Raw genomic sequence first — 16,419 nt, 5'->3', positions numbered from 1 at the left:
CAAAATTTAAAAAGGGGCCTGTTAAAATATCAAAATTTTAAAATAGTCCAGGAAAATAATAACAATTTAAAGAACTTATTTATCCAATATTGATTACGTACAAATGTTGCAATCTAGTTTTCAATTACCTTAAACAATATAAGTATCTAACAGACAGCATTTGTGTACTTTATGTTAAACGTTCTAACGAGCTATTAAAAAAATGTGTAACATATATTAATGGAAGTTTTGTTAAATCAATTAGGTAAAAATTTAAAACCTTTTAATACCCAGTATTAATACACAAACACCCTTTAAATTATTACACAAAAAATTTAACTTGAAAAATCACAAAAATGGGTCAAAGAAAAAACACCTAAAGTCCGCATAAAAAAAACATAAAATTGTACCTAACAATTTAAAATTACGTATATAACAAGTTTTACTACATTAAAATAAGACACTTTTGGCAAACGCTTAAAATAAATTTCAAAGTTGTGTAAACGCAATAAATAAAAAATAAATAAAAAAAAAAAAATTTATATACAATATTTTTCATTATAAAATTTTCCAAAATTTTTAATAAAATGCACCGTTTAATATACAAGGCTTATTGTCATAATCTTAAAGAATTTAAAACTAATATTAACCTAAGGGTTAAAAAATATACAAAGCTTTAAATTGGTTAAGTTGTCAAAATTTAAAAAGGGGCCTGTTAAAATATCAAAATTTTAAAATAGTCCAGGAAAATAATAACAATTTAAGGAACTTATTTATCCAATATTGATTAAATGTTGCAATCTAGTTCTCAATTACCTTGACATGTGCGCAAGGTTATGATTCAATTTCCTTAAATAAGGGAATTTCCAAAGTTATTTACGTAAATAAAAAAAATAAAAAAAAATCATTTTTTTTCTAATAAAGTTTTACAACAAAATTAATTTGCAAACTTAAAGAAACTGTACATTTTAGAATTAAAATACCAGAATATTGCAAAAAAGGTTAAAAATTTTTTTAACACCTTCTACAAAAAAAGTTGACTAATGTTCAACTTAAAAACTGATCTAAAAAAAATACATTATATCTTCATTTGTATATATAACGAATTACCATTTAACAAAGTTACTTTTGCAAGTGACTGTGCCAACCTATGCCCAAAAGTAATACCACAATGCAAATTCCATCCAAAATAACTCTTATTTAGTTATTATCCTTCTCTATTTATTGCACAAATGTACACAAATTACAATAAGTAAAAGTAACACGTTTACAATACAACTATAGGAAAATTAAATTAAAAACTAAAAACAATGTAAGTATCTAAAAGACAGCATTTGTGTACTTTATGTTAAACGTTCTAACGAGCTATTAAAAATGTGTAACATATATTAATGGAAGTTTTGTTAAATCAATTAGGTAAAAATTTAAAACCTTTTAATACCCAGTATTAATACACAAACACCCTTTAAATTATTACACAAAAAATTTAACTTGAAAAATCACAAAAATGGGTCAAAGAAAAAACACCTAAAGTCCGCAAAAAAAAAACATAAAATTGTACCTAATAATTTAAAATAACGTATATAACAAGTTTTACTAGATTAAATAAGACACTTTTGGCAAACGCTTAAAATAAATTTCAAAGTTGTGTAAACGCAATAAATAAAAAGTTTTTAAAATATTTTTAATATAAAAACCATATTAATTTTTTTGCATTTAAATATAGATATATGTCACATTATGTTATAACACGTAAAATAATAAATATTTTAAAAGCTATAAAATTAAAATACCTATGTTAGTTAATACACTGCTTAAAATAACTGGCGCATGCATAAATTAAAAGAAAAATGTGTACAAATTTCCTATATATATAACAATATGACTCAATTGCACAAATAAACACATTAAAATAAAATGTACAAATAATTTATAAGCTTAATGGCATAGGACATTTTACTGTTGTGTTATTTTTGGATTGTTGTGTAGGGTTAATGGTATACGCGCGGTTAGTGTAATTGTCTAGGATTAATATTTCATGCAAAACTGTTACGACGATTTAGTTTTATCCCAAGAATGTGAAAAAAAAGGAAAGATGTAAATTTAAAACCTAAAAAATTGCCAAAAATTTCCGCAAAAATTTAAGGACTAAAAATCTTCCGCAAAATTGAAGCTAAAAATTACCGCAAAATCATGCACTAACTACAGTAAAAGCATGGTGTACTACACAGTTAGCTGATAAATTGTAAGAATAACTTCGTATACCAAAGCAGCACTAAAGAAAGCTAAAAGTATAAAGCGCGCGGGTCTGAGACATCTAAGCGGCGTAAGTGGGATAGACAAGTGGCGAAAGATCCGCGAGTGGGCGCGTCGGAGCATAAGGAATATAATCGGACCGGCGAAAAGGTTGAGACAACACGAAGCGATCTTGTCCAACATGTCAACAAAACCCTGCAATTATGACGTATATTAAAACGATGACGTCATAAATACGTATGTATAAAAAAATTGTATTTTTTATTCAAAAAAAAATTTTTTTCGGCGCTAATTAAACTTTACGAATTCAGATTAGTTTTTAAAATATTTTTAAAGAAAATAATGATAACTTAAAATATTAAAAATAATTAAATTAAATTCATTTTAAACCCTTTACCTAAAAAAACTAACACAATCTAATACAATTCCTAACACTTGAAATATTATATCTAAGAAGTCTTTAATATTTCTTCTAAAGATAATTTAATCAACATAAACTACATATTCAAATATTTAAAATTATTTTTTCTCAGTTTACGGCCTTCAACCTGCTTATGTTGCAGTTTTAGGTCATTTTTTAAACAGAATTAACAAACTTACTTTTGGGTCTGACCACGCCACTAGAAAAACAAGAATGAAAGATATAAAACCAGCACATACATACCAGAAACTAAAATATTAATATATTGGTGATTAAAATTTAAAAAAATTATTTTTGGAAAAAAATTCGTAATAAAAACACAGATATTTATTATTCCATTAAATGTAGAAAAATAATATTTAGTATATATAGTTAATATTATATCATGGCAAAAAAAATTTCATTTATATATCTTTTTTTATTCTTTTATAAATTTTGCATTCATTTTTTAATTTCTAAGTTAAATTTTAATTTCTACTTACAAATTAGGAGAACAAGCTTTTGAACATGAGACCAACCATCTTCTTCTATCTCGTAACACATAATCAACAAATCCAATCACTACAACAAAAATTTATTTAAAATTGAGCACTATTTATGGTGTTTTTTTTTATCGCTGGCAAATATTAGTTGCGAGTTACATCCATATTACGACTATTATACAATAAAAGGGTGGGCTATCTACTACTGGTAATAACAAATAGTTACTAAAAAAATTAGGTATTTAAAAACATAATTTCACAAATTTGGTTGCCTTAAAAATTTTTAATTTAAAAAAAGCTTCTGGTAAAGGAGTTTTTGTTTCATGTTTAAAAAGAAGCCACATTTCTTCTAAAAAATATTTAAATTTTTGCCCAACTTGAAATTTACGTTAAATTTCGCAAAAAGAAATCAAAGTTTGTTTACTAAAATAATCCTTAAAGGTCAAGTTAAGATTAACATTAAGATAAACAAACTCGAACCTAAACGACCTTACATTTTTTCCACAAAATTATTGTAAATAAAAATAAACAGATTTTTGAACAAAAAATTAATATCTGACAGGCGTATTAAATATCAAATAAAATCAAAAATTGTTGTGTTAAAATTACATGTAATGGCCCTATTTTAACAAATAATAATAAAGAAGTCTAACGTAATGGGCAATTTATATATGACTAATAAAACTACAAAGCTACTTCAAAAAAAAGCATGTGACATGGCTTTTAAGCATGAGGTCATTGGTTCAATTCCTACTGTTTCATGTTATAAAAAATATAAAAAAGAATTTTTTTTAATATTATTTTTAATTATCTTTTTATCGATAATTGCTATGTAAAATTTAACTATTAGTTAGTACTTATAACATACCAGTATGCTGCATAGCAGATCCTATAGTAAGATAAGAAACAGTAACACTGGTCATTATAAAGATCTGAAGTAAGATAGCTATCCAGCGAAATTGGGGCCTTTTTTCGATAATCATCTAAAGTTGAAAAGTAATAAAAGACCACCATGTTAATAACAGTATAGCAATGACAATATATTAAATTATTATTGTCCTTGTGAGTAATATAAATTACAGGCTATAAGGTTACATGAATACTATTTAAGGATAACTTTTTGCTTTAAATTTATTTATTCTCGATTTGGAAGGCCAAATTCACAGCCCAAACAAAGAGTAATATTTGTTACCCCGCCCCAGTCTTAAATTGACCCTGGCAGTTTACGATAATATTTAATACAATTGCCAAAAAATGTATCTGCTGACTGTTGATTAAATAAGTTTAGACAAAGAAACAATTGGTTTCACAAAAATTAAATAAAAAAAATTTTAACATGAAATTCAAAACATATTTTTTTGTGTAAAATATTTATGATAGTTAAGACAAATCAACATACTTGAGTAAGTGGTACTGTTGATATAAGGCCATTTATTTCCGCACTGCAAAAAATGTAAAAATTCATTTTGTAATTATTCAAAACCCACAAAAATTGAAATGTTTAATTTAGTAAAATGAAATTATTGTTTTATTTTACTTACCCTTGCAAACTGCTGGTTGGTTTACAAATTACTTGATCTTGCTCACCAGCACTAATAGTGGCCACAATTTGTGGCGTGGTAGTGTCCACTAAAGGGGTTACAGTGGTTTGATTTAACATAGGAAGACTGGTGGTAAATTTTATATCACAAGTTGGATCAGTTTGTGGTACTACACTTAACACTGCCCAACACCTTTAACAAAAAAATTATTTTGCTTCAGCAAATATTAAAAAATCACAAGTTTTACCAAAGTTTTAAAAAAAAATAAGGCAATTTTCCTCCATTAGACACGCAAGGTAACCAATTTTGTGACATAATAACCTAAACATAGAGTAAAATTAGTTACCCAAACCTAGACGTGTTAAATTTTTACAGATTTAGATTATAATATTCGTAATTATCCAATAAATATTTTGCTGATTGGTTTTTGCTGTGCAGAAGTTTTACTATTCATAGTGGCTTACTTAAGGAGGCTACAGCATGAAAGCGGTGGGTATTAAACCTAGGAACTTATGTATTAAAGCCAAATTTTTTAACCATATACATTTACTGTTTTTGAACAACAAATTATAAATGCTTGACCAACACAAATAAAAATCAAAAAAATAATTATTGTAATAACAAACTTTAAAAGGTAAAAAAAAAAATTTTACCAGCCCATATTAAGAAGCATGCAGACAGTTAAACCAGCGTATATTGAAGTTCGAAAGCCTTTTATATGAGATTTCTTTCCACTGAATTTTCCATAAATCATTGGCATCACCTTTTATTAACAAAGTATTATTACAATAATTCAAAAAAAAATAAAACTGCTTAAATATATTTATTAAAATACATTAAAATTTATTTAATTAATGTGTATCCATAAAAATATTGATGTATAATTATTTACAAATGATCCAACCTGAGGTAAACCCCCTAAAGCAACAGCCTCCATTAGCAAGGGTTCGCTTAACCTCGCCCAATTATTTGAGATTGGAGTTTGCATTTCAATCCCAACATACAGTGTTACCATAATCTATATTAATATAATATAATTAGGTTTATAAAGAAATAGTATTAAACAGTGTATGTAATATACTTAATGGCATTAGAAATATAATATAGAAAATCTTGAACAGCAATTAGCAATTACTTAAATCAACAAACGAACAAAATAATATTTAAACCTTTAAAAAATTTATAGTTAAGTTAAATAACTATTGCACTTTAATATATTTTAAAAGCAAATTATTCTAAATAATTAGTCTTAAAAATGTAAGATTATATTTTTTAATGATGGCCAAATAAAAAAAAAATTTTTTTAATAATGCCCAAATAAAAAAAGATTTTAATTAAATTAAAAAAAATTTAACATAAACAAAAATTTGCTATAAAACTAACAGTTAAAATGCAAAAAAATTGATTTAAAACTAGGCCATTCACACGTTTGTTAAATTTCCTATAACTTACGGTTACAATAAGAACAGAACCCTTGACCAGAGTCATTAATGCTATAACAGGTTGAATAAAATGGAATCCAAAAATAACCACCACGGTTAGAACCCACATAAATACAGGAATAACTTGAATGTAACTAAACAATTGAATACAAGCATTCGGTATTGAAACTATTGTAATAGAATATGGCAATAGAAAATTGCATGTATTTTCAAATGCTTATTTTTTATGCAAAAAAATATTAAAATATAGCTAAAATAGGTAATATATCCTAAATTACATTTAAATTTAATACCTTACCCTAGGGAAGAGCTATATGGACTATGTATTAGGTAAACTATGTAAAAACATGTTATTCATTTTAAATATAAAATCCAATGTTTAAAAATATGTACAAACTAATTAAAAGTATTTGTATTCCATTAAAATTAAGCTTTATTTTATTTTAACCTTATTAAATGCCTAAATTACATTTTATTTAAATCATGGGATTTTATATTATCTAATAATATTATTTATACAAGTCATAGTAAGATTATATTAAATTAATTTAAAAGTAATAACTCAAGATTATTTAATATGGGTTTAAATTAAAATATATTAAAACTTACTCTAAGTTAAGAAGTTGTCCGTAAGCCTCACTACCAGCAAGTACATAAGATATTAATATCGCATTGCTAGAATTTAGAAAATAACATATTTAAAAAAATGCAAAAAAAATAATATTTTTCTTGTGCTTTTAAAAAGGGAAAATCATTATTACTGTACATTAGTTTTATGCAACTAATATTAACTTTATGTTTCTTAAAGTTATATATGAATTTTTAAATGTTAAACAGTTGTTACTTACAAATTAACATAGATTATAATGTTGAATAGATATCCAACCCATTTGTTAAGAAATAATTTTCCCATAATATGAAGATTGGGTTGCATTGAAACGCCGGTTATTTTTAAATTCGAATTTTCTTCTACCTCATGAACAGCTAAAATTCAATTTGGTATTGATTTATTTTTGTACAATACTAAAAACTACACGAACAGTCTTGTAAACCTATTAAATAATTTTACGAAATAGCAGCTATTATAAGACACATTTAAACATATACTTTCAAATATTTTCAAAGTTTACATTTAAGAACTTTTTTAATGAAATATTCTATAGGTCTCTTTATTTTTGCCGAATTTGTAAGTATATACTTTTTATTAATTAATACATTTTTTTAAGTTGAAATTTAGGAATATTTTGTAGTTTTTTTCTATAGAAATAATATTTAAATTACTTGTTCCATTTGATTCAAATATTTCTTCATCTTCATTTTCTGAATTTTCCCCCGATTTCTCAATTATTGGAAAACTAAAATTAATCAAACCTTATTTGTTGGTAAAATCATAATAAAACCTTACAGTTTTAATTATATTAAAGTTAAATGGAGTAATAGGAAATTATGTTAATCGTACAAAATTTCCGAACTATAAAAGTATTTTATATTTAAGCCTATTGATAACTGGAAAGAAAAACACACTAATTTATTAAAATTAAAAACAAAAAACATTGTTAAGTTAACATGTTATTTTATTGAAGTCAAAATATTTTATTATGTAATAGTTTAACTATTATTGCTTCTGGTTTAAACCCAAGTTTATTAACAAATATCATAATTAAATAAAAATTCTATTCTAAAGTGCCTAAATTTTCATTTAAAGTGTATATACTTTTAGATAATACAACATAAAAGCTATAGGCCCAAGTTTATTAACAAATCATACAAAACAAATAAACCATAACACCAAAACACCAGAAAATTATAAACACCTATGCTTACATTTTGTTATGATCCACTTGGTTGTCGGTATTATGATGCCTCATGAGCAAAGTTTCTTTACATTCATCGTCATCATCATTTAACAGAACATCGTGTAAAGTTTCATTTAATGCAGCCTGACATATTTGCAGTAACTCAACAAAAAAATAAACTCCTAAAATCTAAAAAAAAAATTGTTTAAACAAAAATGTTATGTTTGCTTATCTTGGCAACACCATATATATTTAGTAGTTAGGTTTTCTTATTTTTTTACATATCTGATTATTTTATAAATAGTTTATTGAAAATCTTTAGCTATTTAAATTTAATACATATTGCCTTTACAGACATTAATATAAAATTTGTTGATATATATATGCAATATTTTTAACCTTTTTGGCCATTTTTAATAATTTATATTTTTAAATAATTAGACAAACCTGCATAAGGTAACTGATAAAAAAGGTAAATAAAAATGGATAAAATCCAGAGTTTGATAACATCAATGGAAGACCAAGAATCCCTGTTCCCAAGATAGTTGCAACAGACACAAAAACTAAACACAAATTTAAAATAAAACAATTTACACTAATTTTGCAATAGTTTTTATTTATTTAAAAATCTAAATTAGCTATATGTTTTAGATCACTTGCAGTTTAGGATCCTTATTCAATATCTTATTTAATTTAAAAACAAACAAGGTATTGTAAATGAAAATAATATATATATGTAAAGTTAACTTAGCCTAAACTTACAGCATTGCAAATAAGAAAATATTGATAGTTTAGCATTTTCAGATTCTTTACCATCTTTCCAGTCTACATCATTAAGAAGATGGGCTTTTGAAGAAGAAACCATACTATTATTTTTAAAACTTAAATTTAATTTTGTCAGTTTGTCCAAGTTGATTAAAAACCTAATAAAAAAAGTTATTTCTTCTTAAAACTTAAATTTAATTTTGTCCAAGTTAATTAAATCTTAATAATAAAAAACGTAATTTTGCTTAATGTTAAAAAACAAACCCATTAAAGGCTGAACTTTTGCTAACATTTTTTTTAAACCCAGTCTTAAGTCGCCTTTGGCTGTATTTAATAATAAGAACGAGTCTGATACATAACCTATATCATTGATTTTTGGCTCGGCAGAAGTTAGTAACGTTCATTAAACAACTATCATATAACTTCAGATACTTAATCTTAAAACTATATATACTTAATGTTCTATTTAAAACATTTTTAGCAATTTATATGTAAATAAACTACAGCACTTTTACGTTTAACTGTAAGCAAAACACGTTTCAACAAAATACCTGACAGAAATAATAATAACAAAGCTGTTCGACTAGTCATGCGTTTAGCTACATAGAAATCTTATAATAAAAGTCGATTTTTTTAAATAGTTAAACACAAAAAAGTGTAATTCTAGCATTTTGTTTGCCTAACCTAATTGTACATAGTATGTAAATGTTCCATGTAATTAATTAAAAACCGCACTCCAATTTGCTACAGATCCTTTAGAAATTAATATTTATTCAAAATGCTCGACAAACTATAACCAACAATGTCCTTTTTATTTTAATTTGTGCATATTCAGAAATTGTAGTACATAAATTAAGAATGTGCTAAATGAATTTTAAAGTTTAAAGACCACGTTAAAAAAAATTGTTGTTTGGTATTACAAAACAAATATGGTATTTTAATTTACAAAAAATAGGCATTAGGAACTCTAAACTTGAAGAAATCACATAAATAAATTGTGTTAAGAATAAAAGCTTTCAAAGCTATAAAATAAAAAATCACGATTAATACGCAAAAATATAAAATCCGAATATACAAAATAAAATAGTTTAGCCTAGGCTACCACAGTGCACACAGTGGTGTAATAGTTTAACGACAAAATAATATAAAAAATGTTACGGAACTCTAGAATAGATAGATTGTGGCAATAACATTATACAAAGAGGTAGAACATTTTGGCAATACTATATATATTTATTTTAGCTATAACATTAACTCCGGAGGGTCGGGGTCGCTGGGTGAAGTCAGCGGCGAACCGATCATTAAATCGCGGCGTTCGTCGTCAGACATGACCCGGTCTCGATGCGGCCTCGCGCGGTGAAAGTTGTAAACATTTGAAGCGCAAAGATGGGTGCAAATATAACTACAGCAATGCAAAGGGGAGTTATGCTCAGAGTTCGTGTCGTCTGTTAGCGAAGAAGCAGATGACACGTTATGCCTAGGCGGACGACGTCGGCAGTAGCAAGCTATTCCTATACTAGCAAGCACAACCACACAAGTTAAAAGCACTAATATGACATCCAAAGCGATACTCGCTGTAGCGGGTACCACTGGCTTACAATTGAGTGTGGGCACCACGTGTAACAAAAGATGAAGATAATACACATCAGGGGTTTCGCACATGTACGCTTCGGCTTCGACTATATCGATGTCCTCGTTGTGCATGTGCTCAAGCATCCAGTCGACCAACGCGACTAGTTCACAGTTGCAGTTAAAATTGTTACCAGCCAAATTAATTGAATACAGCGTTTTGGAAGAATTGAAAACCACTGGGTTTATTGTTTTTATATTGTTTAATGATAAGTCAATTTGCTGAATAACTGGTAGGTTACGCGATATAGGCTCGTTTACTTCTTCTATACTGTTAGATGATATAAGAAGAGTCTTGAGCGATGGCATCACAAAATCGACAAATTTGTCTAGGTGGTTACTACCAAGATCAAGATAAGCTAGGTGGGGTGTTTCTTTGAATACGTTAAAACTAAAGTTAAACAGGCCGTTGTTTTCAGAAAGATCGAGATACATCAAGTCGGGTAAACCGTGAAGATCTTTTGCTGTTAACCTCTGCAAATACAAAATTTTTAAAGTTAAACAAAATTAACTTTTTTGAATATTTTATATATTTCTAATCAAAAATAAAATATAAATTATAAACACAAATTATCAACAATTATTTCTAATGCTGTTACGCAGTCAAAAATACCTATATTAGTAATATCTAAACTAATATAGAGACGCTTGTACAAAAACATAATATAAATTAACAAAAATTCAAAACTGTTTTAAAATTAGTAACAAGATGATGCTTAAACTTATAAAAATACAATTTAAAAGTGATTATTTTTTACCTCAACGGTATTATCTGCAGCATGTACGTGAGTAAGCAATGGTGCTTTTAGTACTGGAAAAGAGGTTAATTTATTGTTTTTTATTTCAAGTAAAGTTAAAGACGGAAAGTTTTGGGTTTGAAAATCAACAAGAGCATTGTCATTAATGTTCAGAGTTTGAAGTTTTACGGAGGCGGAGAATTGATTTGGAAATATGACTTCAAGCTCGTTTTGTTGAAGAACTAGTTCCTAAAAAATAACAAAATTTAAGATTAACTATTAGACAGTCCAACAGCAGCATATAATAATGAATGGTTGGCACCTATATCAAGCAATAACTTTACATTGAAATTGTAGAGTACAAAACAGTATAATTAAATATTACAAATCTAAATCAATGACAACAACATATCTATAAAAAAATTTTTTTTATCCCAAACTTAGATAAACTCTGAAGTATTTTTACCTCTAAATTTATAAAATCCATTAACGCTTTTGGTGCTATGTCGATAATCTTGTTTTGCGCCAGATTTAAAATTGTTAAAGATTTTAAACCCTTAAAGTTTTGGTCAGTAATTTCTTCTAAGTTGTTATTTTGAAGATACAACTCTCTGAGTCCACCGTGCGACGAGAATGCCCTCCCCTGTATCTCTGATATTGAGTTGCTAGACAAATCTAATAATTCAAGTGACGATTTCGAAACGTTTTGAGGATTTCTAAAAAAACGTTTACAAAATAAAGTTATATTCTGTTTATTAAAATTAATATAGTGTTTTAACTTACTTGATATAAAATGTATTTTCCATGATGCTTTGCAAATTATTGGTCGACAAATTCAAAAATCTCAATTTGCTCATATTTGTAAATGCACCAGGCTCAATATTCTCAATATCACCCTTGCTCCAATCAGCCTCAAACAGGTGTCCAAGGCCCCCGAGATAGGTCACAGTTAGATTGGTTATCTTTGTGTTTGTCATGTTTACGTTTTCAACAGAATCAGGCAGTTTTGGTGGATTTTTAAACGAATTTCCAGATAGACACAAATCCTTTAACTGTGACAACGCAACAAAAGCGTCTTCTGCAATATTGCTTAAACGGCTATAGCACATTCCTAAATAGTTCAAATTTTCTAAATTAGAAAATGTTACCGCGTTAAGCGTTCTTACAGCGGTATAACCCAATTCGAGTTTAGATAACGAAGGTGGGAAAAGGAGACCGCCCATATCGCCGCTAGGTCTGATAGAGAGTCGTCGGTTGTTGGACAAGTCGAGCGTACGCAAATTTGGGTTGCTCCAGATGTTTTTACTAACACCGAAAATGTCAAGTTCGGGCGCCACATGCGACGTAACAGTCGAAGTACTGTCGCGAGGGTCGCGTGATCTCCTTTTTCTCGACAGTTCTTCTTCCTCCTCGTTTTGATCAAGTAAGAGCGGAGTTGTTTTTCGAGGAATCTCGCCCGACGGACCATCGGAAATATTAACAAAATAGGGGTTTTCAGCGTAGAACAGAGGCAGCTTGTTAATTCGACTTGCTGTGAGCAACAAAGTGCTTAAGTTTTTTAACTTCACAAAGCTGTTGCTCGGCAAACGTCGACAGTAACATCGAGAAAGATCGAGGTGTTCCAGCCGGACCAAGTTGTCGAAAGTCCCGCTTTCGAAGTCGACGGCACCCGAGGCTGAGTTGTCGCTCATGTCCAGTTCGCGAAGGGTAGTCGCGTTACGAAAATTCGCCTTACTAAAATGTCGTATTGAGGTAAAGGCTATGTTCAAGCTTGTAAGTGAAGATGGTAGTCCATCTAAAGGCACAAGATGTTAACAGTGATGTTACTTTTTTCCAGACAGGATTAATTGTATGTAATTCCTATTTTAACCAGTTAAAAACTGCTTTTTAAAAGATTACTTGAAACATTAACTAATATATCTAAAAAAAACTTTTTATAACTTATCAAGAGAGGTTTGTAGTTTGACTTACCGACTGGCAGCGACGTTATAAACATGTTATTTGAAATATCAAACTTCAGTAGTTCGGTCATGTCTTTAAGATAACTAGGAAAAGTAGGAAATGCATTTGATGCAAGTGATAAGGAATGAAGACTGTGCGACATGCGGGCAATTTCATTTTTCGGTATTTGATTCAAATAATTCTCAGATAAATCCAAATGCAGAAGATTCGACCTACAATAAAGTTAAACCATTAAAAAACTGCTGTGAAACGAGCGGGTTGGATAACTATATAAAAGTGATCATTTTTAAACGTCAATCAATGCTAATGGGTCTTTCCGATACTTAAACACAACTTCGCGCGGCCAGCAACTTTGTAGGTATGATTTCTAAGCTATTTTAAAAACAACACGTCATATTTTAAATAGCAATGTATTAAAAATATAATGTAAAACTATTCCTACCCTCCTAGCCCGTGAAAAGCACCAGTCTCAATGACTTGGATTTTGTTTTGTGATAAATCGACCGTTGTGAGTGAAGTATAGAAGGCGAACGCGCCTGATCGAACTCTTGTTAACTGGTTAAGGTTTAGAATTAACACATTTACCTGTATTAAAAAATATAACATTAAAATTGTATTCAACCTAACTATTTACCCCTTTAGATTGTTAATTTGCCAGCAAATTGTGTAATTCTATTTAATTTAATTTTAATATATTCGCCAGGTTACCATTAAATCGCTTGGGTTCGTACGGTCGCAAAAAAAAAATCTTTCCCGCCCTTTGTAGCCTTTTGCAATAAATTTATGTTTAAACTGCTTAATTTTGTAGGCTATAAAATACAGTTACCTGGTGATCTTTAGGTATTGGTATTTCTGTTAAATTTCTAGCAGAGCAGTCAGCAATCAAAACATTATCTTTCATCGAGCAAGAACATCTTTCAACGCAGTCGTATCCTGCTAAACCACCGTCGAAGAAAACGGCAAACACAATCTTAAAAGAACAGAAATACCCTCAATATATTGCTCTGTTGATGTACAATTAAAAAAAAACGCCAACTTAGGGTTTATGAATTAATGGGAAAGTTATGCGTTATTTAGAGGTGCCTATAAAATAAACAAGATCTGAATGAATCGAATAGTTAAAATGATTTGAATGGGATTTTGAATAGGTTAAATTTAAGTAATTCATTCGATTTAGTATATTTAATAGAACACGTTGAAGCGTTTATATAGACACAAACAAAATGCACATCGGCTAAAAATGGAATTAATATTTCAACGTGTTTCTACTTGAGGTTTTGCGGTTGCCTAAATACTGAATGAAGATCGGCAAAAACGTTTGCATGTATGTTTATTTTGAAATAAACGCAACTTTGTAATTTATAAAAAATATTTTCTGACTAGTTACGTGCGCGACCACTGAAAAGTTAAAAAGAGAATTCTAATGTCAGATGAAGTTTAAGAATTTAAGTTGTCAATCCAAAACGCTAAAATGTTAAAAAAATATTTCCGATTTCAAAACTATAAACATTAAATATTATTAAATAAACGTCAGGCATATTCGCGTAATTTCTGATTCAATTATTTGCTGTTTGTTTATTTTGTAGGCACAGCTACATAATAAATCATTTTCAAAGTTATCCTTTCAGCCGGAGTGTTTAAGTTTAATTAAATAGCTGGCCTAATCCGATTAAAAATAACTAATTAACCTAAAACATAGGTTAAGCCGACAAAATTTCTTAAGGTACGACCATATATGAACTTACCAGTATAAAAATATCCGTGATGCACATGCTAGTAGCTTAAAGGTAAATCTTGTTTAATTCTTTATATAGGGTTCACCTAATAGTTTAAGCCTTTTCACATTTCACATGCTTATCAAATTAAATTTCTTCTTTTATGTATGTTCTTTAATGCTGTAGCACAATTTAATAACTTATTTTCCTATTTATAGATATGATGACACTATCTGTAAAACAAAACAACAAATGTTGATTAATAATATAATTTACCGGTACATTATGTAATGCTAGCAACACAGTTTGTAGTAAATAGTATAAAGTTGGTAGTTTTATAACATGGTTAGCCATTTGTCTGACTTGGTAAAATTTAAATATTTCTTCTGACTTAAATGTAATACTAAACTTTCAAGCAAAAATCAGTTATACGAAACCCTGTTAAACTTACTAAATTTTAATAACACGATGGTGTTTTAAATTTCTTGAAACTGTAAAACTTACAACCTACCCAAAACGCTTGTGAAATATGCTGCTAAAGTTAACCTTGTAATTTTACCTCAGCAATACTGATATAATACAAATTTTCGACTGAAATTACACTTCGGCAGCAAATTGAAAAAGCAAACATTCAATTTGATTTTAACGCCTTTGTATTCTAGCTTGTTGAGAGCAGGTTAAAGCAAGAAAAACAGTTTGACTTTTTCTATAACCACATCGCTTACTCGGGTGTAAAATCGATGCAATCCATAAAATTATTGTTTGTTGAGATATCGTTATCTGTCTTACAATCAATTTGGTTAAAACTGATCCCTTACACGTTGTACCTAAGCCTAGCCTGGTTTATCAAAACGAATAAAAGCGCTTTTTCGTTTTTCGTGAAAACCGCAGGCGCCCTTTCTCCTGCCATATACACATTACACTTTTTTGAGTGAAAATGTCGAGCCATTATTCGAGTGTCGAAAGAAGTTCGTCAACTTGAATTAATTGTGCGATGGCGTGATTAATACAGCGATGATTGAATCTAGTCGGTATTTTTTTTACGAAAAGGATGCAAAAGGTTATACATTCACCTTTTTAACATTTCTATGTAATATTTTTTATCGCATCTATTCTTTTAAGTAACTGAAAAAAAAAGAACTTGAAGACTGATCTTGTTTCGGATGGACGAGTTGTTTACTCGATTTAACATTCTACGGCACTACTAACGATTTATACTTTAGTTTACAATATTTACTTTAGATTTTGGTGTAAAGTAACCCCAATCCATTCCCAATGCGAAGATAGCTTCTTACTTAATGTACCGTGTGAAACATAACCGAACTTTAAACAATAAGACCAAAACAAATTGCTGCCTAACTGTCCTGCATTCAAATTTACAAGGAGTGAATAATGTGCGATTAAATGTCCATTTTAACCGATTTTCAGTGATATCGATTTCCCACGGCCTAAGCTTAGGCAATATAAAAGCCTATAAACCCAATAATAAAATTACAAAGGGCTAAATACTTAAAATGTTAACGCATGCGGACAGGCAGACATTTTGACAGCGGAAACGAACTCTTGTTTACTAAAGATTTTTATTTTTGATCGTATTTGCACAGTTTTGTTTTTCTATTTGCTTGGCTTGGCTAATGCCATTTCAATTTCCATTAAAGTCTTATCAACCGTGATGCCATTATACTTAGGACATG

The 16,419-nt window shown here is 28.6% G+C and overlaps 2 protein-coding genes across 2 annotated transcripts; both read right to left on the bottom strand.

Moving 5' to 3' along the window:
- Positions 1–1,668: 1,668 nt before the first annotated feature.
- On the bottom strand, positions 1,669–8,822 carry LOC145750406 (uncharacterized). The gene is made up of 15 exons (XM_082566440.1): positions 8,680–8,822; positions 8,365–8,480; positions 7,946–8,106; positions 7,403–7,476; positions 6,970–7,105; positions 6,731–6,796; positions 6,132–6,255; positions 5,584–5,697; positions 5,333–5,442; positions 4,680–4,871; positions 4,538–4,580; positions 4,007–4,121; positions 3,139–3,217; positions 2,836–2,905; positions 1,669–2,430 (listed from the first exon to the last, which is right to left on the bottom strand). Exons 1-15 carry the CDS (start codon positions 8,780–8,782, stop codon positions 2,203–2,205), a joined length of 1,731 nt encoding a protein of 576 aa, XP_082422566.1. The 5' UTR covers positions 8,783–8,822; the 3' UTR covers positions 1,669–2,202.
- A 648-nt stretch (positions 8,823–9,470) lies between these two features.
- Positions 9,471–14,954, bottom strand: LOC145749884 (podocan-like). Its single transcript, XM_082565766.1, has 8 exons — positions 14,756–14,954; positions 13,837–13,980; positions 13,453–13,595; positions 13,020–13,222; positions 11,832–12,843; positions 11,515–11,764; positions 11,070–11,297; positions 9,471–10,785 (listed from the first exon to the last, which is right to left on the bottom strand). The coding sequence occupies exons 1-8, from the start codon at positions 14,780–14,782 to the stop codon at positions 9,925–9,927; spliced, it is 2,868 nt and encodes a 955-aa protein (XP_082421892.1). The 5' UTR covers positions 14,783–14,954; the 3' UTR covers positions 9,471–9,924.
- Between the last annotated feature and the right edge of the window lie 1,465 nt (positions 14,955–16,419).

Source organism: Corella eumyota, chromosome 4 (assembly GCF_963082875.1).
Source record: "Corella eumyota chromosome 4, kaCorEumy4.1, whole genome shotgun sequence".
NCBI classification, from domain to species: Eukaryota; Metazoa; Chordata; class Ascidiacea; order Phlebobranchia; family Corellidae; genus Corella; species Corella eumyota.
The sequence above is the reverse complement of the archived record's forward strand: the minus strand, read 5'-3'. Positions and strand labels throughout refer to the sequence as shown.

Excerpts from the sequence above, each read along its gene's own strand:
- LOC145750406 (XM_082566440.1), bottom strand. The coding sequence starts at position 8,782 with ATGGTTTCTTCTTCAAAAGCCCATCTTCTTAATGATGTAGACTGGAAA. Across the intron at positions 4,122-4,537 it reads CAACAGTACCACTTACTCAA|ATGATTATCGAAAAAAGGCC; the intron begins GTATGTTGATTT and ends TTTCAACTTTAG. Across the intron at positions 2,431-2,835 it reads TGGCGTGGTCAGACCCAAAA|GGTTTTGTTGACATGTTGGA; the intron begins GTAAGTTTGTTA and ends TCATAATTGCAG.
- LOC145749884 (XM_082565766.1), bottom strand. The coding sequence starts at position 14,782 with ATGTGCATCACGGATATTTTTATACTG. Across the intron at positions 13,981-14,755 it reads TCACGGATATTTTTATACTG|ATTGTGTTTGCCGTTTTCTT; the intron begins GTAAGTTCATAT and ends TGTTCTTTTAAG. Across the intron at positions 13,596-13,836 it reads CAATACCTAAAGATCACCAG|GTAAATGTGTTAATTCTAAA; the intron begins GTAACTGTATTT and ends TTTTTAATACAG.